At 39.9% G+C, this 27,866-nt stretch overlaps 1 protein-coding gene across 5 annotated transcripts in view; it reads right to left on the minus strand.

Annotated features, from left to right (window-relative positions):
• frmpd1b (FERM and PDZ domain containing 1b) overlaps positions 1 to 27,866 on the minus strand; it is an 84,488-nt gene that overhangs the window by 43,843 nt on the left and 12,779 nt on the right. For 2 of the 5 annotated variants that reach the window (XM_056244229.1, XM_056244227.1), the window contains exons 2-4: positions 22,514 to 22,652; positions 7,075 to 7,182; positions 5,709 to 5,869 (exon numbers count right to left, since the gene is read on the minus strand). In XM_056244229.1, coding sequence (XP_056100204.1) covers positions 5,709 to 5,869; positions 7,075 to 7,178 — 265 coding nt within the window. In that variant the 5' untranslated portion in view covers positions 7,179 to 7,182; positions 22,514 to 22,652. Of the gene's footprint in view, positions 1 to 5,708; positions 5,870 to 7,074; positions 7,183 to 22,513; positions 22,656 to 27,866 lie in introns of all 5 variants that reach the window. The other 3 variants (XM_056244230.1, XM_056244228.1, XM_056244231.1) reach the window with 2 other exon arrangements.

The following is a 27,866-nucleotide window of genomic DNA, read 5'->3' on the forward strand; positions in this document are numbered from 1 at the left end:
CTCTCCAGGAAAGAGACTCGGACCTGAGAGAACACACACTCCAGGAAAGAGACTCGGACCTGAGAGAACACACACTCCAGGAAAGAGACTCGGACCTGAGAGAACACACTCTCCAGGAAAGAGACTCGGACCTGAGAGAACACACACTCCAGGAAAGAGACTCGGACCTGAGAGAACACACACTCCAGGAAAGAGACTCGGACCTGAGAGAACACACTCTCCAGGAAAGAGACTCGGACCTGAGAGAACACACACTCCAGGAAAGAGACTCGGGCCTGAGAGAACACACACTCCAGGAAAGAGACTCGGACCTGAGAGAACACACACTCCAGGAAAGAGACTCGGACCTGAGAGAACACACACTCCAGGAAAGAGACTCGGACCTGAGAGAACACACACTCCAGGAAAGAGAGTCGGACCTGAGAGAACACACACTCCAGGAAAGAGACTCGGACCTGAGAGAACACACACTCCAGGAAAGAGACTCGGACCTGAGAGAACACACTCTCCAGGAAAGAGACTCGGACCTGAGAGAACACACACTCCAGGAAAGAGACTCGGACCTGAGAGAACACACACTCCAGGAAAGAGACTCGGACCTGAGAGAACACACACTCCAGGAAAGAGAGTCGGACCTGAGAGAACACACACTCCAGGAAAGAGACTCGGACCTGAGAGAACACACACTCCAGGAAAGAGACTCGGACCTGAGAGAACACACACTCCAGGAAAGAGACTCGGACCTGAGAGAACACACACTCCAGGAAAGAGACTCGGACCTGAGAGAACACACACTCCAGGAAAGAGACTCGGACCTGAGAGAACACACACTCCAGGAAAGAGACTCGGACCTGAGAGAGTGACACTGGTTTGGTTTGATTCGCTATTATGACGTCCCACTGGTGCATGGAGTAAACAATGAGAGAGAGAAAAGATGGGACCTCGTAATGAGATTTTAGGCAATACTGCAAATACACTTTATCTCATGTAAATAGTTCAATTAAATTGACGCAATTAAGCTCATAATCATAGTAAAGTATGAGGCATATGTTGATTATAAACAGGCATGTAATGATTTAAAGGGTTAGTTCACCCCAAAATGTAAACTCTGTCAGTAATTACTCTCCCTCATGTTGTTCAACCCCGTAAGTCTGTCGTTCATCTTCGGGACACAAATTAAGATATTTTTGATTAAATCTGAGAGCTGGATCACTCCTCCATAGGCTTCTATTGTTATTGAAACTTGCCGGCCCAAAAGTTATTAAAAGATCTTTAAAATAGTCCGAGTGACGACAGCGGCTCAACCTTAAGTTTATCAAGCGACGAGAATACTTTTTGTGCGCAAAAATAACAACTTTATTCAACTCTTCATCTCCTTCTCTGTGGGCCTCGAGATTTCACGTAGTGTAACAGCGCAGCGCTTCTGTGTTGTACGTCAGTCACACACACACACACACACACACACACACACACACACACACACACACACACACACACACATGACCAGCGTCGGCCAATAGTGAGCCTGCGTTCTGCGCTCTACAGCGTAGGAGATTGACATGGAAGAGAAGAGATGGTTGAATAACGTCGTTATTTTTGTTTCTTTTGCGCACAAAGTATTCTCGTCGCTTGATAAACTTAAGGTTGAGCCACTGTCGTCACTCGGACTATTTTAACGATGTCTTTAATAACTTTCTGGGCCGGCCAGTTTCAATCCCTAATGGTGCGTTCACACCGGACGCGAATAGCGCGTCAGGCGCGAGTGATTTCAATGTTAAGTCAATGCAAAGACGCGTTACGCGCGTAAAAAATTCCTGCGGCGCGAATGAGGTGTAGAGCGCGGCGCGGTAGACGCGAATACGCCTTATTCGCGCGTCAAGTCTCGAATAATGCTAATGCTAATGCTCGATAAACATCTAAAAAGATGGCCGCCAACGGGTTTCGAAACTTTCGCCTCCGGATTTCGCCTCTGACGACATTTTTGATTAAATCTGAGAGCTGGATCACTCCTCCATAGGCTTCTAACTGTGCGTTCACACCGGACGCGAATAGCGCGTCAAATTCGCGTCTACCGCGTCTAGTTTGACGCTTGACCACTTTGTGTTAATTCGCGTGTCAATGGCGAAATTGACGCGCGTAAAAACAAAAGTTTGAAGCGAAATTTACGCGCGTCAATTTCGCCATTGACACGCGAATTAACACAAAGTGGTCAAGCGTCAAACTAGACGCGGTAGACGCGAATTTGACGCGCTATTCGCGTCCGGTGTGAACGCACAGTTAGAAGCCTATGGAGGAGTGATCCAGCTCTCAGATTTAATCAAAAATATCTTAAAGGTACAATATGTAGAATTTTGTAATAAAATATCCCAAAATCACTTGCGCAGTGTGAAATATTTCCTGCAGTTTTGTACTTACGATATCCCAAAAGTCTCCAAAGATTTTTTATTTCAGAGAAATTCCAGTTTTAAATAAGTGGCCGTCCCGGAAAAAAATGTCGCCTGTCAACGACGCAATATCCGCGCTATCCTCGGTTTCCGCTCGTACTGCCATAACCATGACGTAACCATGGCGACAGATGTGGACAACTGCGTAGTGCGTAACGTTTAGCGGCACGCGGTTCTTGTTTCTTTCAAACATAGACCATGGCAAGCAGACTTCGGGACAAACAAGGAGAACTAAAATGAGGATCAATATCAGCGTGGCGTTTTTGAGATGCCGAGAGCTAGCGTCCGCGACTAACTTCGACTCAACAGCTTTATTAGACAGGTGAGCAAATGTACATAAAACAAATCGATGTTATATAACGTTAGCTCAACATGATGAAATGTTACAATATGGCCAGTATGTTATTCTAATGTTGATCTAGCTTACTGCTAGTTTCGTATAGCAAACGAACTACAACATTATAACTTTCAACACACATTTAAATGCCGTTTAGTGTGATAGTGTAACGTTAGACTGAGTGAAGCAGCGCTGCGTTACCTCACAAGTTTACTTCGTCTAATAAACTGACCTGTGTGAGTAATCCAGCACTCGCGGCTAGTTCGGGAGAATTAAATGTCCTTATTCCTTTATATCCGCGGGACTCGCGTGTGATATCTGTCTCTTTAGCAATTGCGACCTGCTTCATACCACTGTAATGTTAAAAAACACGAATGTTTGCACTCATCCATAAACATTATTAGATCCATCAGCTTGACAGCAAGTCCCATCATTCAGCTCATCACTGCGTCATCAACCTACGCCTGTGTTATTGTTGGAAACTGCGCCCTCTTGTGGCGGAAAAACCTACATATTGTGCCTTTAATTTGTGTTCTGAAGATGAACGAAAGTCTTACGGGGTTGAACAACACGAGGGAGAATAATTACTGACAGAGTTTTCATTTTTGGGTCAACGAACCCTTAAATCGCGATCACGGATCATGAGCAGATTCGTAAAAACGGCAGCGCATTGTTGGGGTGCTGAAGAAACTGAGTTCATGTTGATATATCATCAATATAATGCAGTATATTGAATACATGAAGATATATGTATTCATGAAGATATAACCATAATATATTAGGCGTCCATAGAAATGGGTTTTGCATTCGATGTAAGTAGATTAACACCTACTGTATGTGAGCTCATGCATATGTGAATAATAGCAGTATAAATAACCATAATTCTTCGAGAATAATCAGAATGATGAAAATTGCATGTAAACGGAAAAGTGAAGCAAACGTAATCATCTCACTGCGATTAAACTCTGATTACTGGGAATAATCACATTATTGTTGTAGAAAAATATGTTATTTATATATAAATTGTTTATATTTATATAAAATATACATTATATATAGGCTACATTCAGTCTATATACAGTATATACATGCAAATATTTCTTAAATACACATGCATGTGTGGGTATTTATGTATTAAAAATAATTATACACAGTACACACACATATATTATGTAAACACACACTTTTATTTTGGATGCGATTAATCGCGATTAATCGTTTGACAGCCCTAATTAAAAGTTACAAAAATATTTACATTTCAAATAAATGTTGTTCTTTTGAACTTTCTATTCATTAAAGAATTTTGGGGAAAAAATTAATTCCACATAAATCTGATGCAGTTTTCAACACTGATAATAATCATAAATGTTTCTTGAGCATCAAATCCTCATATTAGAGTGATTTCTGAAGGATCATGTGACACTGAAGACTGGAGTAATGATGCTGGAAATTCAGCTTTGATCACAGGAATAAATTACACTTAGGCTAATATTTCACTGTTTGTAATGTGTGTTTTTTTTTATTAAATGTGAAAATACAAAGCAGACACAAATATATCTTTAATTAGATTGAACTATTTTTAGTGATATTTAACAGAATTTAATGCATGTCTTTTGGCTGTTTTCCATCTTTTTCACAGCACTTACTGCAGTGCATTCTGGGATTGACTTCTGTTATGCATTTTCATACAAGCTGCCAAAGATTTGGTCCTTTGAACAAAAGACCTCTAAAACAGGAATCCAGTCTAGTTTTGTAATGGAGTTATTATGAGATCAAGGTATCAGCTTGTGTCAGAGTGTGTTTGTGTGTGAGAGGAAGAGATTGTGCACCTGCATCTTAATGAATTAAATAAACGAGAGGAGCGGGTGTGGAGCTCAAGAGTCACGTCCTTTCTCACACTCTCTCCATCAGAGACGCTCAACGTTCAGTCTGACGCAGAACTGACTTTAACACACACATCCAGAGGAAAAGCCTATGTAGGAGATTCACTTTTGAGAAGCAGGAGCTTCTTAAGAAGGGTTGTTATAGTTAACTGAAACTTAACCCATTTCTGTTGCTTTAAATAAAATGAGCATTAACTGAAATAAAATCAAAAAATCACTTATTTTATTTCAGGTTGCTGCCATGTACCGAAATATCTAAAACTGAAACTGAAATAAAAATGAACAGAAACTACACAATAAATGTTGTTTTTTTGGACAAAAACATAACTAAAAATAAAATAAAATGGAAAATATAAAAATAAAAACGAATTCAAAGTATTAAAACTTGACATAAATACAACAAAATGACAAACTTTAGCTAAAATTAAAATGAACGGAACATCTAAAATAAAAACTGATTAAAAAAAATATGTAATGAAAAAAAACTTGACAAAATATTACACAAAAAAGGACTAAAACGTTACCTAAAACTAAAGTGAAAATGTAAAATATAAAAATAACTCATTCAAAATATTAATAAAAACTATATACTTTTTAAAAAACTAGATTTATTTTTACAAAAACGCAACAAAATGACAAACTTTAGCTAAAATGAAAATGGAAAATATAAAATACATCCTAATTCAACATATTAATAAAACATATGTTATGAGAAAAAAACTTGAAAACACAAAAAAGGACTAAAACTTTACCTAAAATGAAAATGGGAAAAATAAAAACTAATTTAAAATATTAATAAATACTATAATACTAAAAATAACACTGCTTCTTAGAAGTCACCATGTAATCTTATTGGCGTCTCACTCTGAGAAATATAAAAGAAGATCTCGTTGTGCTGTTTCACATGCTCTCACGCACTGTGAGGACAGTATCCAAACCCGGCTTCGCTTAGATCATAATCTGTGTTCAAAAACAACCTGCTCCGGCGCGTCCCGTAAGCCGAACTCCACGTGAGTGTGTGTGTGTGTGTGTGTGTGTGTGCACCTGCAGTGACGTCCCTGACCAGCAGGGGGAGCTGTGCTGAGAGACTGAAACCATGAGAGTCCAGGACAGAGTCTCGGATCACTTCCACCGTCACTTTCACTGGGAAGTTCTGCTGGCCCGAATCCCCGGAGCGAGACCTCCTGCCTCCTAAAATACGCTCCCTATGAGCGAGAGAGAGAGAGAGCAATGTCTTTACTGTCACTTTTGATAAATTCAATGCATTCTTGCTTAAGTAGGAGTAGTTAAAATGTCCTGATAATTTATTCACCCACACGTCATCCAATATTCATGTCTTTCTTTCTTTAGTCGAAAAGAAATTAATGTTTTTGAGGAAAACAGTCCAGGATTGTTCTCCATATAGTGACTTCAGAGACTTTGCAGAGATTTTTCATGCTCAAACAGCAACATTACACACTAAAGACAGATGAAGATGTGAAAACAGCAGAATAGCTCGTCTCACACCAAAATATCAAACTACACGCTGTCACTCTCATTCCATCTCAACAAACACTGAATCTCACAAGCTTCACAAAGCTGGAATTTATGGCCCATTTGGAAACCAAGGCCATAAAACCTAAAACCCTAATTAATGTAAAACAGTTCTATGATCTGATTAGTGTGTGTGTGTGTGTGTCTGTGTGTGTGGGCGAGTGTGAGTGTGTGTGTGTATGTATGTGTGTGTGTGTGTGTCTGTGGGCGAGTGTGAGTGTGTGTGTCTGTGTGTGTGGGCGAGTGTGAGTGTGTGTGTGTATGTATGTGTGTGTGTGTGTGTCTGTGGGCGAGTGTGAGTGTGTGTGTCTGTGTGTGTGGGCGAGTGTATGTGTGTGTGTGTGTGTGTGTGTGTGTGTGTGCGAGTGTGTGTGTGTGTGTGTCTGTGTGTGTGTGTGGGCGAGTGTGAGTGTGTGTGTGTGTGTGTGTGTGTCTGTTGGCGAGTGTGAGTGTGTGTGTCTGTGTGTGTGGGCGAGTGTGAGTGTGTGTGTGTGTGTGTGTGTGTGTGGCCGAGTGTGAGTGTGTGTGTGTATGTGTGTGTGTGTGTGTGTGTGTCTGTGGGCGAGTGTGAGTGTCTGTGTGTGTGGGCGAGTGTGAGTGTGTGTGTGTATGTCTGTGTGTGTGGGCGAGTGTGAGTGTGTGTGTGTGTGTGTGTGTGTGTGTGTGTGTGTGTGTGAGTGTGCGCGAGTGTGTGAGTGTGTGCGAGTGTGAGTGTGTGTGTGTGTGTGAGAGAGTGCGCGAGTGTGTGTGTGTGCGCGAGAGTGTGAGTGTGTGCGAGTGTGAGTGTGTGTGTGTGTGAGTGTGCGCGAGTGTGTGAGTGTGCGCGAGTGTGTGAGTGTGTGCGAGTGTGTGTGTGTGTGTGTGTGTGTTACTCCACCTGCTGAGAGAGTCTCTTGAACGCCGCAGCCATTTCCCCACGACCTGCTCGACCCGACCGACCCGACGAGGAGATCGACTTCTGCTTCTCTCGCTCTCCTCCATCTAACTGAAGACAGAGAGAATGATAGAGAGAGAGAACGAGAGAGACAGAATGATAAAGAGAGAGAGAATGATAAAGAGAGAGAGAATGAGAGAGAGAGAGAGAACGATAGAGAGTGATAGAGAGAGAGAACGATAGAGAGAGAGAGAGAGAGAGAGAACGAGAGAGAGAGAGAGAGAGAGAGAACGATAGAGAGTGATAGAGAGAGAGAACGATAGAGAGAGAGAGAACGAGAGAGAGTGATAGAGAGAGAGAACGATAGAGAGAGAGAGAACGAGAGAGAGAGAGAACGATAGAGAGTGATAGAGAGAGATAGAGAGAGAGAACGATAGAGAGTGATAGAGAGAGATAGAGAGAGAGAATGATAAAGAGAGAGAGAATGAGAGAGAGAGAACGATAGAGAGTGATAGAGAGAGATAGAGAGAGAGAATGATAGAGAGAGAGAGAACGATAGAGAGAGAGAGAACGAGAGAGAGAGAGAGAACGAGAGAGAGAGAGAGAGAATGATAGAGAGAGAGAGAACGAGAGAGAGAGATAGAGAGAGAGAGAACGATAGAGAGAGAGAGAACGAGAGAGAGAGAGAGAACGATAGAGAGAGATAGAGAGAGAGAATGATAGAGAGAGAGAGAACGATAGAGAGAGAGAGAACGAGAGAGAAAACAATAGAGAGAGAACGATAGAGAGTGATAGAGAGAGATAGAGAGAGAGAATGATAGAGAGAGAGATAACGATAGAGAGAGATAGAGAGAGAATGATAGAGAGAGAGAGAACGATAGAGAGAGAGAGAACGAGAGAGAGAGAGAGAACGAGAGAGAGAGAGAACGATAGAGAGTGATAGAGAGAGAGAATGATAGAGAGAGAGAGAACGATAGAGAGAGAGAGAACGAGAGAGAAAACAATAGAGAGAGAACGATAGAGAGTGATAGAGAGAGATAGAGAGATAGAGAGAGAGAATGATAGACAGAGAATGATAGAGAGAATGATAGAGAGAAAATGATAGAAAGATCAGTCAACAGAACATAAGGTCGAGGATAATACAGTCTGAAACATAATATTTAAACTCAACAACATCAACATTGGCCATAATTTTCTTTCTTAAAGGCCCGTGACTTCTGAAGTTTTGAGGCATGTCAGATAGCTTTATGTTAATGAACTCTTAAAAGTTTACGTAATTAGGTGTAATGAGGTGTTCAAAAGTTCTGAACAGCGTTTGCGAAGTCGACAACATCTCTGATCGCCTAATCTCGCTCAAGATTGTTTGCGGCCCAACCATCCTCAGAGTCGCCTCATGCTTCGCCCCTCACGTAGGCGGCACTGATCGGGAGAAGCACGAGTTTTGGGAGAGCCTCGGCACGCACCTCCAGATGGTCGCCCCAGATGAGCACGTCCTGGTCGGAGGAGACCTTAATGGCCACGAAGATCGTGAAGGATACGAACAAGTTCATGGAGGCCAGAGACTAGGCACACGCAGCGACGAGGGAAGCCGCATCGTCGTCGACACCTTCTTCGGGAGGAGACCGAGCCATCTGGCCTCTTACATCAGTGGCGGACACACAACCCAGATCGACTACATTTACATTTAGTCATTTAGCAGACGCTTTTATCCAAAGCGACTTACAACTGAGGACTAAACCAAGCGAGTCATCAAGAAGAAGCAAAAACAACGAAAGAAGTGCTCAAAATACAAAGTTCAGACATTGCTCAGAGTAGCATAAGCCAGACAAGGGAGGTTTTAAAGGAAAAGGAAAGAAATTAATTTATTTATTTATTTTTATGTTAAGTGCTCAAGGAAGCTTCATGTCTGGAAGCTGATGGGACTACTGGATGATTCGAATCTGAAGCTGGCACTCGATGCCAAGGTGATCCCATCAGATACCATCGGCCCCCAACATTGGCCACTCGTCCTCGACCTCCAACTCAACCTTCATCTGCAAACCCGAGTGAGAATAACCGGCCCCGAGCACTTCAAGTGGTGGAGGCTACCTGAACACAAGCAACAACTCGAAGTGGCCCTTCAATCACTTAACATCAACCTCGACCAACCAATCGACAGGCTCTGGGACGATATCACCTGCCACATACACGCCGCTGCCTCTGACATTCTCGGCTCAACGAAGCCAGGGCGGCGATACATGGACAAGCAAGTCCGGGGGTGGGGTGAGGAGGTCAAGGCCAAGAAGCTGGCGTACAAGTTATGGCATCGCACACGCCTGGACGCCCACCGGCAAAACTATCGGACACTCAAGTCGGCTGCGAAACGGGAAGTGGCCAAGGCGAAAGCTGAGTACTACCATGACCTGTACGAGCAATTAGGCAAATGATCCACCGCATTGCAAACTCGCGGCACAAATCGACCCAAGCCATTGGTCAAGTGAAGCCCATCAAGAGTGCTGAAGGGCAAGTATTGCACGACCCTCCCGCCATACTCGCCCGTTGGAATGAGTATTTCACCAACATCTCAAATGAGGAATTCCCGCATCCACCGATTCACAGCCCAGACCCCATCCGTGGACCCGTACCACCAGTCACCACCGCCGAAGTCACAAAGGCTGTGAAGAGAATGAAGAATGGCAACGCTACTGGGCCAGACGACATCCCAGCCGATGTCTGGAAGCTGAAGGGGCATCGCGGAGCCGAGATCCTTGCCGCCCTGTTCAATAAGACCATCGCCGAGAACAGGGCACCGCAGGCCTGGACGACCAGCACCACTGTACCGATCTGGAAAGGCAAGGGTGACGTCTCTGGATGTAAAAACTAACCCCCAATCCGGCTCCTGGGTCACGCCTTGAAGATCTTTGAACGCGTCCTGGACTGCCGCTTTATCAACGTCAGCCCCAACCAATGTGGCTTCGTCAAGGGACGCGGAACCACGGACGCTATCCGCGCGCCCGCCTGCTGATGGAAAAGCACCGGGAAAAGAACAAGCCCGTCCACATGGCCTTCCTGGACCTAGAGAAGGCTTTCGATCGTGTACCCCACAAACTCATCTGGGCCTCCCTCCGATCCCACTCCAGTCCCTGAGGCCTATATCAACTGGGTCCAAATACTCTACCAAAACGTTATGAGTGTTGTCCGCTGCCCTGCCGGGATATCACCACCGTTCGCCATCAACGTCGGAGTACACCAAGGATCGGCCCTTTCTCCACTGCTCTTCATCCCTGGACACTACTCCAGGGGTACACTACTCTACACGGACAATATACTCCTCGCTGACAGTGAGCGGCAAAACCTTTTAGCACTAACACTATAGACCAGTCTAAAATAGCTTTGTGAAACCGGCCCCTGAAGATGGCCACCTAATTCAGACACCTCGGCTCCACCCTCTCAGCCGATGGCGACAGCCTCCCAGATGTCAGGTCCCGGGCTGGTTGAAATGCGGCGTCACCGGCATCCCCAGCGATAAACGCATGCCCAAACACCTCAAGGCAAAGATCTATAATCCAGTCGCCCCATATGGAGCGGCCCGCGACCAACAGGCACGAACAGGCCCTTCATGTAATGGAGATGTGGATGCTCAGGTGGACGCTAGGGCTGACCCGATCGGACCAAGTGATGAATGAGGACGTCAGAAAGACCATGGGAGTAGCACCGATTATGGAGAAGATGAGGGAAGCGCGACTTCGATGCTATGGCCACGTAGTCAGGAGCGAGGAAGAGTCAATAGCGAAGAGGGCCCTGCGTCTCAACCCTGAAGGAAGGCGACCCCGAGGAAGACCAAAGCTTCTTTGGTCTTCCTCGGGGTCGCCTTCCTTCAGGGTTGAGATGGATGGATCGGATCAGGGGAAGACATGAAACATGACAAGGCCGCCCCCGAAGATGCCCTCGATCGGAAGAAATGGAGAGCAACCTGCCGAAAAGCGGACCCGCATTACGACGGGACAAACGCTAGGAGAGAGAGTAATACAGTAAAAATACAGTAAAAACAGTGAAATATTATTAGTGTAAATCAGCTGTTTTCTATGTGAATATATAGTAAAGTGTAATTTATTCCTGTGATCAAAGCTGAATTTTCAGCATCATTACTCCAGTCTTCAGTGTCACATGATCCTTCAGAAATCACTCTAATATGAGGATCTGATGCTCAAGAAACATGTATGATTATTATCAGTGTTAAAAACAGTTGTGCTGCTTTATAATTCTGTGAAAACCATGATAAATTCATTCATTTATATATATATATATATATATTTTTTTTTTTTTCAGGCTTCTTTAATGAATAGAAAGTTTAAAAGAACAGCATTTATTTGAAATCATTTGTAACATTATAAATGTCTTAAAATGTAACTTTTGATCAATTTAATGCATTTCTTCTGAATAAAAGTAATAGTTTCTTTAAAAAAAAAAAAAAAAATATCTTACTGTCCCCAAGCTTACAGTCTTACTTTAAAGTATTTATGACATCATCTTGCACTCCAATCTTTTTGTCCAATCAAACGCTCAAGAATGAAAATGCCCCGCCCCACTTCTGACTAAGTACAGAAAGAATCAAGTTTCGTGGCTGTGTTTTAATCTAAAGACTATTGAGTATTAAAAAAAGGAAGGACAACTTCCTGTTTCAACAGGAAATACATCAGCACAGGAAAGAAAACTAATTTTGCATCTGTAAAATCCATTTTACTTCAATTACTGATGCATTTCAGAGTGAAACAGACACAGCTGATTTCATTCATATTCTCTCTCTCTCTCTCCTCTATCTCTCTCTGTGCGCATGTGCGAGCGAAGGTGAGAGTGTGGAGTGCGTGGTGAGTGCGAGCTGTGTTTGTGCCCGCTGTGGCTTCTTTTTCAAACTTCTATTTTTTATGTTGTAGGTGTTTTTGTTTGTGTGTGTTTTTGTTAAAATTGTATGTGTTGCGACTGGGTGATAAATTTGGTTTGAGGGCGTTTTACGCCGGTGTTTTCGTACACCATGGCGGCTCACACAGGTGGAGTTTTAGATTCTCTCACGCGTCGGCATGGAGTTAAAATCGTGGCGGCGGGAACTGCAGAGGAATGTAGTTTAGCTGTTGGAAATGTGATTGGGCATGCATGCGTTTTGGCTGCTTCAAAGATGAACAATGCAATTGTACTTTTTTTGAGCACGGTGGAAAAGGCAAATGAGGTAGTGGTAAAGGGCATTGAATTGCGGGGTTCATTTGCATCTGTTCTCCCCCTGTCCACACCAGCTAAAAAGGTGACTTTGTCCAATGTTCCACCTTTTATCAAGGATGAAGTGTTGGTAAGAGAACTTTCGCGGTTTGGTAAACTTGTTTCACCTGTTAAGAAGATCGCTATTGCTAGCAAGTCTGAACTGTTGAAACATGTTGTTTCCTTTAGAAGGTTTACTTAGGCCTACATGGTTTTAAACAATGGGAATGAACTTGATCTGAATTTGAAATTCAGAATAGATGATTTTGATTACACAGTATTTGTGTCGACTGACTCTATGAGGTGTTTTGGATGTGGAAAGACGGGTCATCAGATTCGTGCTTGTCCGACCGGTAACGTGAACGCGAATGTCAATAAACCGGGGCCTTCGGGTGTACAGCGTGAGGCGATTCATTCTAATGAGGCTGATAAATTAAGCTCTACTGATGTTGGGGTAAATCAGGAGCCTGCAGTCGAAATAAGAAATGGAAAAAATGTCATTGAAGAACAGGTCATTGAACAGTTAGATTCGGTGGAAAATGAGTCTAATGAGAACAGTGAGTCGGTTCCAGTGAGTCAGATGAACGATGCTGATTCTGCCGCTGAAAGTCCGAATAAGCAGGATCATGTTTTATTGATGGAAGTAGATCAAAGCTTGTTTAAAACACCCCTGAAAAGGAAGATGAGAAGCGATTGTATTGTTAATAAACAAGTAAGAAAAACAAAAGCACAGGCCAGTGAATCTGACCAGGGTGCTGGAAGTGAGAGTGACTCTTCTGATTCCACTGCTTCAATGTGTTCTCAGAGTGATTGGCCATGTCACGACTGCAGCACTGAAAAAATCAAGTCTTTTTTAAGAGTGACAAAAAATCTGAGAGGTGTACAAGTCGTTGATTACTTTCCAAATCTTAAAAGATTTGTTGAAGTGACTAAGAGTTCGATGACTGAAGGATGTTTCTTAGATAAAGAAGTGTATCGTCTTAAGAAATTTGTCACCAAAGTTCAAAATCAACTGACTAATGGCGATAATGAAGACTAATTTAATGATGCATGGGACCTGTCTCTTACTCAGCTTTTTATGGATAATCTTATTCCAAGCTATGGGTGAATTTCGCATTGCCTCAATGTGAATGGAGCCAGAGATGTAAGGAAAAGATTGGAAATATATGAGGTAGTGAGACAGAAAAAAATTGATGTTTTTTTCATGCAAGAGACCCATAGTGATGATAGAAATGCTGTTGAATGGCTCAAAGAATGGAATGGTTCATCTTTTTTAAGCCATAATACTTCCCTCAGTGGTGGTGTTGGTATTTTATTTGATAAGAACTTTGTTCCCAGTTCATTTAAAATGGAGGAGATTATTAAAGGAAGAATTTTAAAAGTGATTGCGAACTTTGAGCATTCTGTATTTATTTTTATTTGTATTTATGCCCCAAGTCAACCAATACAAAGAATGTGTTTTTTAGATACTCTTTGTAAAACTTTGGAAGAGTGTAAAGGGGAAGAATACTTGTTTTTGGGGGGTGATTTCAATTGTGCTGTAAGCAGTTTAGACAGAAATCATATTGAGCCACATATGCCATCACGCAGGAGACTCATTCAAATGATTGAAACGCATGATTTGAGTGATGTTTGGAGAAATTTTAATAAAGATGTTAGACAATATACTTGGGTGCATGCTCGTGATAACTTGTTATCATTAGCAAGGTTAGACAAGTTATATGTTTTTAAACATCATCTTAATATTTTTAAAAGATGTTTTATTTCTCCGGTTGGTATCTCAGATCACAGTTTAATAGGATACGAAATCTCTATGAATTCTGTTAAACCAAATAGTGCATATTGGCATCTTAATACCACTCTTTTAGAAGATAGTCATTTCAAAGAAATTTTAGATTGTTTTTGGATTAATTTTAGAAGGGAAAAGAATGATTTTCAATCTTTAAAGAACTGGTGGGAGTTTGGAAAAGTTCGAATAAAACAACTGTGTCAACAATACACCCTGAATGTCACTAAAGAATTGACTAGATCTGTTCAGATTTTAGAAGCTGAAGTTTTAAGACTTCAAAGTTCAACACAAATTGGAAATCAAGACCTTATTGATGACTTTAAACATAAAAAATCTGCTTTATCGGATCTGTTGGGGTTAAAAGCACAAGGAGCATTAATAAGATCACGTTTTCAAAGCTCAAATGAGATGGATGCTCCATCCAAATTTTTCTTTGGGTTAGAAAAGAAAAATCGGCAACGACGTTTTATTAACGTTTTACAATCTGAGAGTGGGATTTTACTTTCAGATCCAATTGAAATGCGTTTGAGAGCAGTTCGTTTTTATGAAAAGTTGTATAAAAATGAGTCCAAAGAAGATCAGTGTATAGAACAATCTTTTTTTAGAGATTTACCTCAGATTTCTGTAGAATCTAATGAGGATCTTAATAAACCCATAACTTTGGAAGAGTTGTATAAGAATCTTCTAAACATGGAATGTGGTCGAGTTCCTGGAATAGATGGACTTCCAATTGAGTTTTATAAGTCTTATTGGAGTATAATAGGTGAGGATTTATTGGAAGTTTTGAATATTAGTTTAACTGAAGGATGTCTACCTTTAAGCTGTCGAAGAGCAGTTCTCACTCTTTTACCAAAAAAAGGTGATTTAACTCAAATAACAAGTTGGCGACCTGTCTCTTTGTTGTGTTGTGATTATAAAATCCTTTCGAAGGTGTTAGCAACAAGACTTGGAAAGGTTTTAGAAGAGGTTATACATCCTGATCAGTCTTATTGCATCCCTGGCAGGTCAATATTCAATAATGTTTCTTTAGTTAGAGACATTTTTTTTGAAGTAGTCAAAATATTTGGTTTCAATGCAGGCTTGATTTCCATCGATCAAGAGAAAGCTTTTGATCGTGTTGAACATGATTATTTATGGGAAGTTTTGAAAGCTTTCGGTTTTAATTCTATTTTTAGTGATAAAATCAAAACTTTGTATAGTGACATTGAGGGTGTGTTGAAGTTTAATGGTGGCTTATGCGCTCCTTTTAAGGTTAATCGTGGGATCAGACAAGGTTGTTCTTTGTCCGGAATGCTGTATGCACTGGCAATAGAACCTTTTTTAAATAAATTAAGAAAAGAGCTGACTGGTTTAGTAATTCCAAAATGTGATAATGCAATTAAGTTATCTGCGTATGCTGATGATATTGTTGTAATGATTGAAGGCCATAAAGACAAGACATACAAAGTTTAATAAGAATAGCCAATGATTTTGAATCTATTTCTTCTGCAAAAGTCAATTGGAAAAAAAGTGATGCAGTGTTGTTGGGAAAATGAAAAGAAAAAACGCCAGATCTACCAGGTGGTTTAATATGGAATAAAAATGGTTTTAAATATCTGGGGGTGCATCTGGGTGATGAAGTGACTGTGCAGAAGAACTGGGAAGGAGTGATTGAGAAGATAAAAGGACGGTTGGATAAGTGGAAGTGGCTGAAATCAACTATGTCTTATAGAGGAAGGGTGATTATAATAAATAACTTGGTTGCATCTTTTTTGTGGCATCGGTTGGCTTGTGTCGATCCACCAACTTATTTGTTGGCAAAGATACAATCAATTTTGGTCGATTTCTTTTGGGACAAATTACATTGGGTAATACAAAGCATTTTGTATTTACCAAAAGAGGAAGGTGGACAAGGGCTGGTCCATCTGCAAAGCAGAGTTGCTGCATTTCGGTTGAAGTTTTTGCAGAGTTTTTTGATAAGCTCAGAAAATGCAAGTTGGAGTACAGTAACCAGTCTCATTTTGAAATCTGTTAAAGAGATGAACCTCAGCAAATCCTTGTTTTTAATGGATCCTAAAAAGATTGACACTTCATGTTTACCAGTTTTCTATAAAAATCTTTTTAAAGTTTGGAGTTGTTTTAATGTAAAGAAGTCTGAAAATACAAACTCCTTATTTTGGTTGTTGGAAGAACCGCTGATATATGGTGCGAGACTGGATGTAATGAGCACAAGCAGCATATTTACTGAACTTCTTATTCAAGCTGGAATCACAACTTTAAAAGGACTTGTAACTTTGGTGGGAGCTGAACTTGCAGACGCTGAGGAAGTGACTGCTTGTTTGAAGATGAAATCTGTTCGAACAATGACTCAAATATTACAGAGGTTGCGATCTGTTCTTACATCTGAGGAGTCGAATACGCTCAAAGACTATTGTGAAGGACTTGTTTGTCCTAATGAGTTGGATTCCTTTCCTAAAGTTGTTATATCTCCCAGTTTAAATGATCATGTTGGAATCTTCTTACAATTGAAGAGTATGTGTTTAGTTTTTAATGATGTTAATGGAAAACAGCTATATAAGGCTTGTGTAAAGTTTTTCAACAAAAAGGGTTTACATCAAAAAATGGACACACCTTGGCGTGATGTTCTGAGGTTGGATGAAGGTGTTGGACCAGAGTGGAGAGCGTTATATAAGCCACCATTAACTAAAAAAACAGCTGACATTCATTGGAGGGTTTTACATGGAACTATCCCAGTCAATGCTTTCGTCTCTGTTTTAAATTCTGAATCAAGTCATGATTGTCCTTTTTGTTCAAACAGAGAGACTGTTTTCCACTGTTTTGCTTATTGTTTTAGGCTAAAGCCGTTGTTTGATATGTTAAAAACAATTTTTAATTGTTTTAATGAAGTGTTTTCTGTGCAGATTTTTATTTGTGGTTTTAAGTATGTGAAAAGTACAAGTGGTGAATGTCAGCTGTTGAACTTTGTACTTGGAAAAGCAAAAATGGCCATATACATTAGTAGGAGAAATCATATGGAACAAAAGAATGATAGTGATGTGGTACGAGTGTTTAAAGTAATGGTGAAGTCTAGAATTGTTGTTGATTTTCGATTTTATAAAGTAATGAATAACTTATTGAAGTTTGAATCTATATGGTGTTATAGAGAAGCCTTGTGCTCAGTTGTAAACGGAGAGTTGTGTTTTGCTTTAAGTTCGTAAAAATGGATTAACTGTGATAAAATGTTTTAATGGTTGGTATTTTTTATTGTAATAAAAGTAATTTTGAAAAATCAAAAAAAAAAAATCTCCTCTCTCTCTCTCTCTCTCTCTCTCTCTCTCTCTCTCTATCTCTCTCTCTCTCTCTCTCTCTCTCTCTCTCTCTCTCTCTCTCTCTCTCTCTCTCTCTCTCTCTCTCTCTCTCTCTCTCTCTCTCTCTCTCTCATATATATGCTCTCTCTCATATATATGCTAATAGCAGTGGCGCAGGCATGAAGTGACACCAGGCCTGACATTTAGAGGACAAAACGACGTCACAGACAAGATCCCACATGCATAATAACATCTACAGATGATAGAAACACACACTGTACCTCTGCAACACACACACATTCAATCCGTCTACTTACCTGAACGTCTTCTCTCAGTCCTGCTGCTACAAACACACACGCATCTCTCTCTTCTAGCCACTCACTGCTGTGTGTGTGTGTGTGTGTGTTATCCTTACACACTCACAGACCTCTAAACTGCACTTACAAACACATTCTGGACGTCTGATCAATACACACAGATTCGTTCCTCTGTGTTTCGTCATGCTCAGAATAATCTGCCTGATTATGCACTGATTTGCATGGCATTGCATTGCTGGAGAGGGTCATGTGACCTTTAACCTTTGCTCTATGAGTCACCGATTGCGTTCAGATTCAGATCCTGATGTCTATGAGGTTTAGGCACTAAAACTAAATGCAATGCAAGCTATGCTGAGCATATTAATCCACAACACCTGACAGATACTCTGTGCAAGCACACAAACACAGATGGAAATGCATGGACTTAAGATGGACACATATCGACAGTTAACAAACTTAAACTAAAACTAATAAATTAGAGCTAAATTCAAAATATTAATAAATAAATTTGAGCTAAGTACATGGAATATATATATATTCCATGTACTTAGCTCAAATTTATTTATTAATATTTTGAATATTTTGATATATATATATATATATATATATATATATATATATATATTTTTTTTTATGACAAAAGATCATGACAAAATTACTAAATCTTTAATTTAAATTAAAATTAAATATAAAAATATAAAAGCTAATTTAAAATATTAATAAATAAATCCGAGCTAAATAATGTTTACTAAATATATTTTAAATATTTTTTTTTTAAACTCATAAAAAATTTGAAAAGCCCATGATTTTTTAAAAAAAAACTTGAAATCTGAAAATATAAAGCCTAATTCAAAATATGAATAAATACGATTAAAAATTATATAAAAATCAAATAAAAATAACAAACGCTCATGACAAAATGACTAAAATTTAAATTAAAGTGAGAAGTGAAAATATATAAGCTAATTTAAAATATGAATATATACTATAATAATATTAAAATAATACTAAAATAAAAAACACTGTGACTGTAGCTAAAGGTTTATATTCACATTCTCGCAGGCCTAAATATAAGAATAAGAGATAGAGAGATGAAATAGAGACATACGGCGCGAGCGAAGAGAGACCAGAGCAGACCCGCTTTATGATACAGAACAATAATCATAAATCAGCGTTTTTGACGCGTTCATCTCTCTGAAGATGCCTGAATACCAGAATCAAAATGTTCAATTATGAAACTAATTTGATTCATCCATAAAGCAGCCCTACAGAATCCAATAGTGTCAATGCTGTCAAACTTAGTAAAATAATCCTTAGGATTAATGATATGAACATAATATGACAGTACGAGCGACAGTATAATTTCATATCACTCCTAACATCCATGATCCGAAGGATAAAATATTCAGATTCACTCAGAAATTGCAAATGCTGCTTCATGCCATCTATGAATATAAACCCAGTTTTATACGCCCTCTTGACCTCCTTTACATTCGCGGCTATCGTGGGGCAAACGTGATTAATCCCGCGAGCGTTCAGAGCGCTGGACGTGTGTGTGTGTGTGTGTGTGTGTGTGTGAGAGGTATTAGTGGATTAGTACGCCCACCTGGTAAGGGTGTCATTTAGTCGTCTGCTGATCTGGACTGATCCGGATCTGCAGATCTGACACTGCTTTAAGCAGGAGAAGCTACAGACACTTCATCGCTGCTGTAAAGATAATTGGATGAAAGTAAAGACACTGCAGAGAAAATAGCAGCGTTTTGTGTAGGGAATTTAGGCACGGTATAGAGCACTGTGTGTGTGTGTGTGTGTGAGTGTGTGTGTATATGAGTGTGTGTGTGTGTGTGTGTGTGTGTGTGTGTGTGTGTGAGTGTGTTTGTGTGTATGTGTGTGTGTGCGTGTGTGAGTGAGTGTGTGTGCGTGCGTGTTTGTGTGTGTGTGTGTGTGTGTGTGTGTGTGAGAGTGTGAGTGTGTGTGTGTGTGTGTGTGTGAATGAGTGCGAGTGTGAGTGTGCCTGTGAGTGAGTGTGTGTGTGTGTGAGATTGTGTGTGTGTGAGTGTTACGGCTGTATACTTTGTATTGTGGTTTTGCCGTGTCTGGGTGTGTGTTGCTCCTCCTACAGGTGCGCTGCGGAGCTGAGGGAGTAATCAGGTGGATTGGGTGCACCGGTGCACAGGTGTGCCTGTCAATAAAAGCTTCCTGTTTGGCGTCCTCATGGAGCGTTCCATTCTGTCACATCGATCCATGGCCAGGACCGAGATGTTGATCGGCGTTGCGGCGTATTGCGAGAGCTTGAGAGACAGTCTTTGTCATGAAGAAAGTGTAAAATAAAGAGAGTATTGTAACCGCCGTAAACGTTTCTTCCTCCTTCATTGTTGCTCCCTAGTAAGGGCGTAACAGTGAGTGAATGAGTGTGTGTGTGCGCGCGTGTGTGTGTGTATGTGCCTGTGTGTGTGTGTGCGTGTGTGTGTGTGTGTGTGTGTGTGAGTCTGAGTGTGTGCGTGTGTGTGTGTGTGCGTGCGTGTGCGTGTGCGTGTGCGTGTGAGTGCGAGTGTGTGTGTGTGCGTGTGAGTCCGTGTGTGTGTGTGTGTGTGTGCGCGTGCGAGTGTGAGTCCGTGTGTGTGTGTGTGCGTGCGCGTGCGTGTGCGTGTGAGTGCGAGTGTGAGTCCGTGTGTGTGTGTGTGTGTGCGAGTGTGAGTGTGAGTCCGTGTGTGTGTGTGTGTGCTGACTCAGGTAAGAGCTTCTGCCCTTGTGGAGTCATGAAGGTATCAATGGTGACAGTTTTAACTCCTGTTCATCCATAAAAACATGAGACCTCTTTTCTCTCCACCAGCATTTCTACATCTTCTGCGAGACTCAGACCAAACCGCCATTAAAGAGCCCATATTACGCCCTTTTACAGAGTCTTGATGTAGTTTCAGGCTCTACTAGAACAGGTTTTCCTGCTTGAATGTTGATTATTTTCCTCATATTCTCCATTGTTGCGGCTCCTCTCTTCCCAGTCTGTCAGTAACGCTCTGTTTACTTCCTGTCTCTATGAAGCCCCTCCTTCTGAAAAGCACACTGTGCTCTGATTGGTCGGCTGGATCAGTGTGTTGTGATTGGTCGAGCGCTTCGAGTGTGTTTGGGAAAGTCCCGCCCCTTTCCATAACCACCAGTTTAACACACTACTAACTAACTCAACCAGGCCCCGCCCCTTTATTCTGCGCATGAATTATTATAATGAGGAATATTGTGACGTGTTCGTTCCCGGGAGAAACTCAAGACTACAATGGAGGCGTTTCAGGAGTTCAGAAACACTGACACTGATATAGAGAAGAACTGGAGCGTTTTCATGATCAAACTGCAACATTAATCAACAAAAAATCGTGATATGATATTTTTTGCCATATCGCCCACCCCTAAATCAAAGTTTGGGAATTAGTGCTGTCAATCAAACACCTAATGATGCTCACAATAACAAGCATCGCTCTATTCTTCATCTATTAATCAGAGTTTATCGAGTTATAAGTCATTCTAACAGGATCACCATGTGGTTCAGAAGCAGATCACACCGGAAATCTGCAACGCATCTATTAATGTTTCCTACAGTAACTCGACACCCTCCCTGCCATGTCTGTCCCAACCCCCATGTCCTCCCACACACACACACACACACACACACGTCTATAATAAGCACCATGCACGCTGTTAAGTAAGACCGCTTGCTCTCATCACGATCCATTACTGATAGAACCACTTTTCAATATGTAACGTAACCCTTGAGCTCAGTAACTGGGTCAACCCCTCGAGAGGATCTTCCCCAAAGCGAGACGACTGTAGATGTTGATCTGTTAGAGGACACTCAGCATTAGTATTTATTATATTTGCTTGAGTGCTTCACATTGCTGGTTGACTGCACTGGCCTTCAACACTCATGTAATGTGACTGTGACCCACTGCAATGTGTGTGAGGCTGACTGACCTACATGTAAGTTGATGCAAAAGCAATTACTTTCCATATAAATAGTCATAAATATTCATATGGACTACTTTTATGGAACATAAAAAAAAAAGTTTGCTTTCATTGAATGGAAACGAGCAGATGAACGAAATATACCAGACTTTTCCATTTTTGGATGAACTATTCCTTTAAAGGTGCAAATCCAGCTTTTAATGTTATTATATGTCTATGTGGTGTTTTTAATACGCTTAAACCATGTGTAAGTTCATAAGTCGACAGCATTGCTGAGTATTTCCTCCTTAAAACTGCAGTGAACCAAAGACAGTCTCAAAAACACGGTTTGAAATCGCTGGTGTTTCTGACGTCACAAACGACCTTGTAACCAATCAGATCAACGTGTGATCGTCAACCAGTGGATCTCTGAGCTGAGGGAGTGAGTGGAGGCGGGGCTCATTTGCATATTCATAGAACCGCACATACTAAATGAGGCGAGGGTGTCGAGTTACATTCAAGATATTTTAAGGCATGAAGATTGAAGGAAAAATTGTATTTTGGTGATCAAAGATGAGTTTTAATGGATAAAATGATTGCCTACAGAGGGACTTTAACACCAAACTACCTGTTCACACAGTGAAGGTTGCATTTATTCAAATATCTTAAATCCCAGAGGGAGTGAAAGCTCAGCATCTTCAGAAAGATGAATCCCTGTGTGTTTCTAATTGAAAATGCGCTTACGGTCGCAGCTGGAAGCATGCGTTTGTCACACCTGACACTAATATACACACACTAATATACACACACTAATATACACACACTAATACATACACTAATATACACACACTAATATACATCTTTTCACCAGAGTAGCTTGATCTCACCTGGGTGTGGTTTGTGTCCTAACAGCTCCAGAACGCAGAAATCTCAGCGCGTGATTGGACGTCACATCTCTCTTGTGTGGATTGGCTGAGAGGTGGCAGAGGCGGGGCCTCACAACCATCAGGACCAATGAGAACTGATCTGCTAGGGAAACAATCATAATCATAATTAGAGTCTGAAATGTATGTATGCACTACTAACATCATGTGAATAAATTAAGGAAGTCTGGATGAAACAGACTTTCATGTCTATATTTGATTGTGTTTATACACACATGCATATTGAACATAGCTGGGCAACACATCGAAATTAAGCAATATTGTTAATATATGATTTTTCTAAAGGTTGTCTATTTTGATTAGCTTTTACTGTATTTCACTTGCATCAAAGTCGCTAAATCAAAATGAACAATTTTTTTTTATTATTGAATATTGCAGTGTTTATTATGAATGATTTATCGGTGCACATCATTATTGTTTTAATAATCTTGAATGAGAATAAGTTCCTCTCGCAGCATCTCTTCTCTGATGATGTGGGCGGGGCTATAACCTGTCACTCACATGAGATCAGCCAATAGCAAACCACAACCATCCAATCAAATCCTCACAGACAAAATCAAGCCCCGCCCACATTTTTTCTTGTCCCAGAAGCGTTTCACTCGGATATACGGAACAATAGAGGAGAAAAGACGAGCACAACTTACGTAACATGCTGACTTTAAAACAATCTGAATCTACTTGGCAACGATGACTGTTTGATTGAAAATATGACTCTTTTTAAGTCGTTTAAGAGCAAATACTTTGAGATTCGTTGTTACTAATGTATCTTCTCTGATTTATAAGTGGCATTAGACTTGGTAAATCTGATTCATTTCTAAGAATCGGTTTAATTCAATGTATCAATTCCAAATGTTTCCTGAGAGAGAAAAAACTAGAGATGGACCGATATATACAATTTGGGTCAATACCGATAACCGATAAATCTTTATATTTGAAAGCCGGTATATATACCGATATATTGGCCGATAAACCTAAATCCAAATTTTTATGTAGTTTTTGAGAGCCTGATTACAAAAACAAAAGTCTCACCATTAAAAGCCACATCCCCAACACACAATTATAATGTTCTCATGATGATTTTATATAGCCGATATGACAGACCATGTACAGGTGAAACTAGAAAAATAAAAATATCGTGCAAAAGTTCAGTAATTCAACTTAAAAGGTGAAACTAATATATTATATAGACTCATTACATGCAAAGTGAGATATTTCAAGCCTTTATTTGTTATAATTTGGATGATTATGGCTTACAGATATGAAAACCTTTTCACAATATTCTAATTTTGACTTTGGGGTTTTCATAAGCTGTAATCCATAATCATCACAATTATAACAAATAAAGGCTTGAAATATCTCACTTTGCATGTAATGAGTCTATATAATATATTAGTTTCACCTTTTAAGTTGAATTACTGAAATAAATGAACTTTTGCATGATATTCAAATTTTTTTAGTTTCACCTGTAATTCCAATCATATTTCAAGCAATTCAAAACATTTAAAGTGTCTCAGCTGAAGGAAATAATCCATTATTTATCAGCTTTAATATATCAGCCAAATTTTCTTATCGGGCCGATAACGATAACATTAAAAATCGGCCGATACCGATATGTCGCCGATACCGATATATCGTGCATCCCTAAAAAACAACAACTTTAAAGCCATTTCAGAGCAAATACATTGAGATTTTTTAGCATTAGACGTCTAAGAATCAGTTCAGCCTGTTCAATATCATCCAAGACATCTCTAACATCATCTGAAATACACAAAGGCAGACCTTTTGACTCTGTGTGCGTAACTGCACACCTGGTCCGCATCCGAATCAGCAAATAAATCTGCATATCCGCACTAATCCTGATAGATTAATCTATTTTCTGTGCTGAGCCTCGTCCGTCGAGCACACGCTTTATTAACGAGTGTGTGTGTGTGTGTGGCTCTGTGACTTTCACTCCAGTGCACATGAAACCATGCGATGGCGGCAGTCATGCAACAGTCACGAGAGGCTCGCGCACGCCGGGCTCGTTGGGTCTCGAAGCTTGTGATCTCTGAGAAACATGCATCTCGACCCCCCGGCTCTGACTTTCCCAGTGTCCCCTCCAGCAACCCGAGATCCAGCCTCGCTGTGATGCTTGCCCTCTTTACGCAGCATGTAACTAGCTCATGCAGACTCATGAATAATGAATTTCAATAATGCAGCTACTGTACTGATGCGCCAAAGAGAGAGAAAGGTGTGATGAGAGATGGAGGAAACATAACAATGGACATAGTGGTTCCCATAGGAAAGAAATATCACATCTCAATATGGAGAACATAATGAGATTTTGATGTTTCTCCCCCTGTGTTGAAAATCAAGCTTTTAATGTTGTTTATGTGTCTATGTGGTGTTTTTAATACGCTTAAACCGTGTGTAAGTTCATAAGTCGACAGCATTGCTGAGTATTTTCTGCTTAAAACTGCAGTGAACCAAAGACAGTCTCAAAAACACGGTTTGAAATCGCTGGTGTTTCTGACGTCACAAACGACCTTGTAACCAATCAGATCAACGTGTGATCGTCAACCAGTGGATCTCTGAGTGAGTGAGTGGAGGCGGGGCTCATTTGCATATTCATAGAACCGCGCATTCTCAATGAGGCAAGGGTGTCGAGTTACATTCAAGATATCAAGAAAAAACGTTTCAATATGTCATTTTGGTGATCAAAGATTGACTAAAATGCCTCAAATTTGACAAGATATACCAAAGTCAAATTTTCAATTTCATCAAATTCTTCCAAAACCCAATTTTTTATCTCAAATTAAAAATACAAACAATACAAAATACATAGCTATAATATCCACATTCAAATGTATAACTCAAGATTAATATAGTTTTGCATTTTGATTTTAACACTGTTTCAGCCGAATTCAAATGTACTTTTACTTTTAAACCACTATTTTTAGTGCAAGGTTTTTGAGTTGATTTTCTTTTAATAATCACAATAACTTTGACTCTTACCATGTCCTCATTTCTCCTAAAGTCAACATAATTTGTCATTTGTAACTCATTTTACTAGCATAATTTGACGCATCTCTCTTTGCGAAACTGGATATAACAGAAAGATTCATTGCAAGGACTTGATTTTATAGAGAAACTGAGCTAAAATAGTGCACGAAAAGTCATTTTCAGAGGAAGACAAAGTGCATTTTAGGTAATTGAAGACATTTTCCTTCTTTTCTGCAATAATGTGCGCTACTAAATCAATAACAATCAGACCATCTTGATGATTTCATCTTGACTTTTAGGAGAGGCTGTGTTAGACCATCTCATGTGCAATCTATGAGTTTCTTCTGGGTGGAGAAGAGTAAAGGAAGGTTGAAATGGACATAAAAAGCAAGAGATAAAAGAATGAAACTGTTCTTTAGTAGAGAAGATTAACGGTGTGGAAAGGGACGGGGATGATAGAGGGAAAGCAAGAACTGATGTGTGCCTTGAAATGCAATGTAAGTCGCTTTGGATAAAAGCATCTGCCAAATGCATAAATGTAAACGTAAATGTAGAGACACAGTGGAAATGGATGTGAAAACCAAAAACTTCCTTACTTGAGTGAAACTACAGATACTACTGGTCAAATATTAGTTGTAAAGACCGATTTTTACTTAAGTAAAAGTACAGAAGTACTCGTTTTTAAAAGTACTTAAGTATCAAAAGTAATCGCGATTAATCGCATCCAAAATAAAAGTTTGTGCTTACATAATATATGTGTGTGTAGTGTTTATAATTATTCTGTATATATAAATACACACACATGCATGTATATATTTAAGAAGAATATGTTATTAATATATAAAATATTTATATTGATATATAATATAAATTATGTATAAATATATATACAGTATATACATGCAAATATTTCTTAAATATATACATGCATATGTGTGTATTTATATACACAGAATAATTATACACACTACACACACATACAGTATATTATTTAAACACAAACTTTTATTTTGGATGCGATTAATCGCGATTATTCGTTGCCCATCCCGAATACACCAGCCAGTTTGTAGTATCTGTGTGATTAAGAGCTTTTAGAATGATATAAAACCTATAGAAATTAAACAACTGAATTGACAAAAGAAAAAAGACAGCCGTAATCATCTTCTTTTTTATTTATTTAACACTCCTACAAAAGAAGTACACATCTACAGGTGAAACTCGAAAAATTAGAATATGGTGCAAAAGTTCATTTATTTCAGTAATCAACTTTAAAAGCTGAAACTAATATATTATATAGACTCATTACATGCAAAGTGAGATATTTCAAGCCTTTATTTGTTATAATTTTGATGATTATGGATTATTATAATATATTATATTATATATTATATTATATTATACACAATTATAACAAATAAAGGCTTGAAATATCTCACTTTGCATGTAATGAGTCTATATAGTTTCAGCTTTAAAGTTGAATTACTGAAATAAATGAACTTTTGCACGATATTCTAATATTTCGAGTTTCACTTAGTGGAGTAAAAAGGATGATATTTCTCCTTTTAAAATGTAGAGAAGTTAAAGTAAAAAGTTTCCAGAAAAAATAATACTCAAGTAAAGTACATATACTCAAAAAGTGAGTTCTCAAGTAGGCTAAGTGTACTTTGTTGCTGTCCACCTCTGGTGAAAACCAGAGAAAATAAGAAGAAACAGCTGAGCGGTGCAATACCCTGCCGCAATACAGCAGAATTCATCAACAACCGGTCAATGAGCATCGGGCAAATCAACAGGCCATGCGTCTGGCTTTCCAAAAATATGCTGTTTTCTGCTTATCGAATATATAGAGCAAACCCTGGAGATTTCAATCGGCCCACAAAAACAGCGTCGCTCCGAGAATACACCCTATCGTGTGTGTGTGTGTGATCACTGGACACACAGTCCCCGGGGATCGATAGTGATCGTGTCAGGCCAAACGGAGAGTTCGTCTCCATCGCATCTGAGTGGGACAGGAATGGATGTTTGCTTGTGTCTCTGACGTTTACAGCTCTCATTAAAAGCATCAACAGCCGTCGAAGGAGACGAAGCGCCCAGAAGAATCAGCGCTAGCCTTTTCACACGCAGAGTTTAAATCCGTCCCTGCTTTACGAAAGATTAATGTTACCTAAAGTTGTGTGGAGAGTTGAATGTGCAATAACGATGACATTTCTTTTTTTTAAACAATAGGATTTTCAATTGGCTTTTGGATAAGCTCTGTGACCAACAAACGTTTATGATTCACACCAAGGATAACTATAACAATAACAATCCTAGAATT

Source organism: Rhinichthys klamathensis, unplaced genomic scaffold (assembly GCF_029890125.1).
Source record: "Rhinichthys klamathensis goyatoka isolate OS25496 unplaced genomic scaffold, OSU_Roscu_1.1 h1tg000947l_1, whole genome shotgun sequence".
Lineage (NCBI taxonomy): Eukaryota > Metazoa > Chordata > Actinopteri > Cypriniformes > Leuciscidae > Rhinichthys > Rhinichthys klamathensis.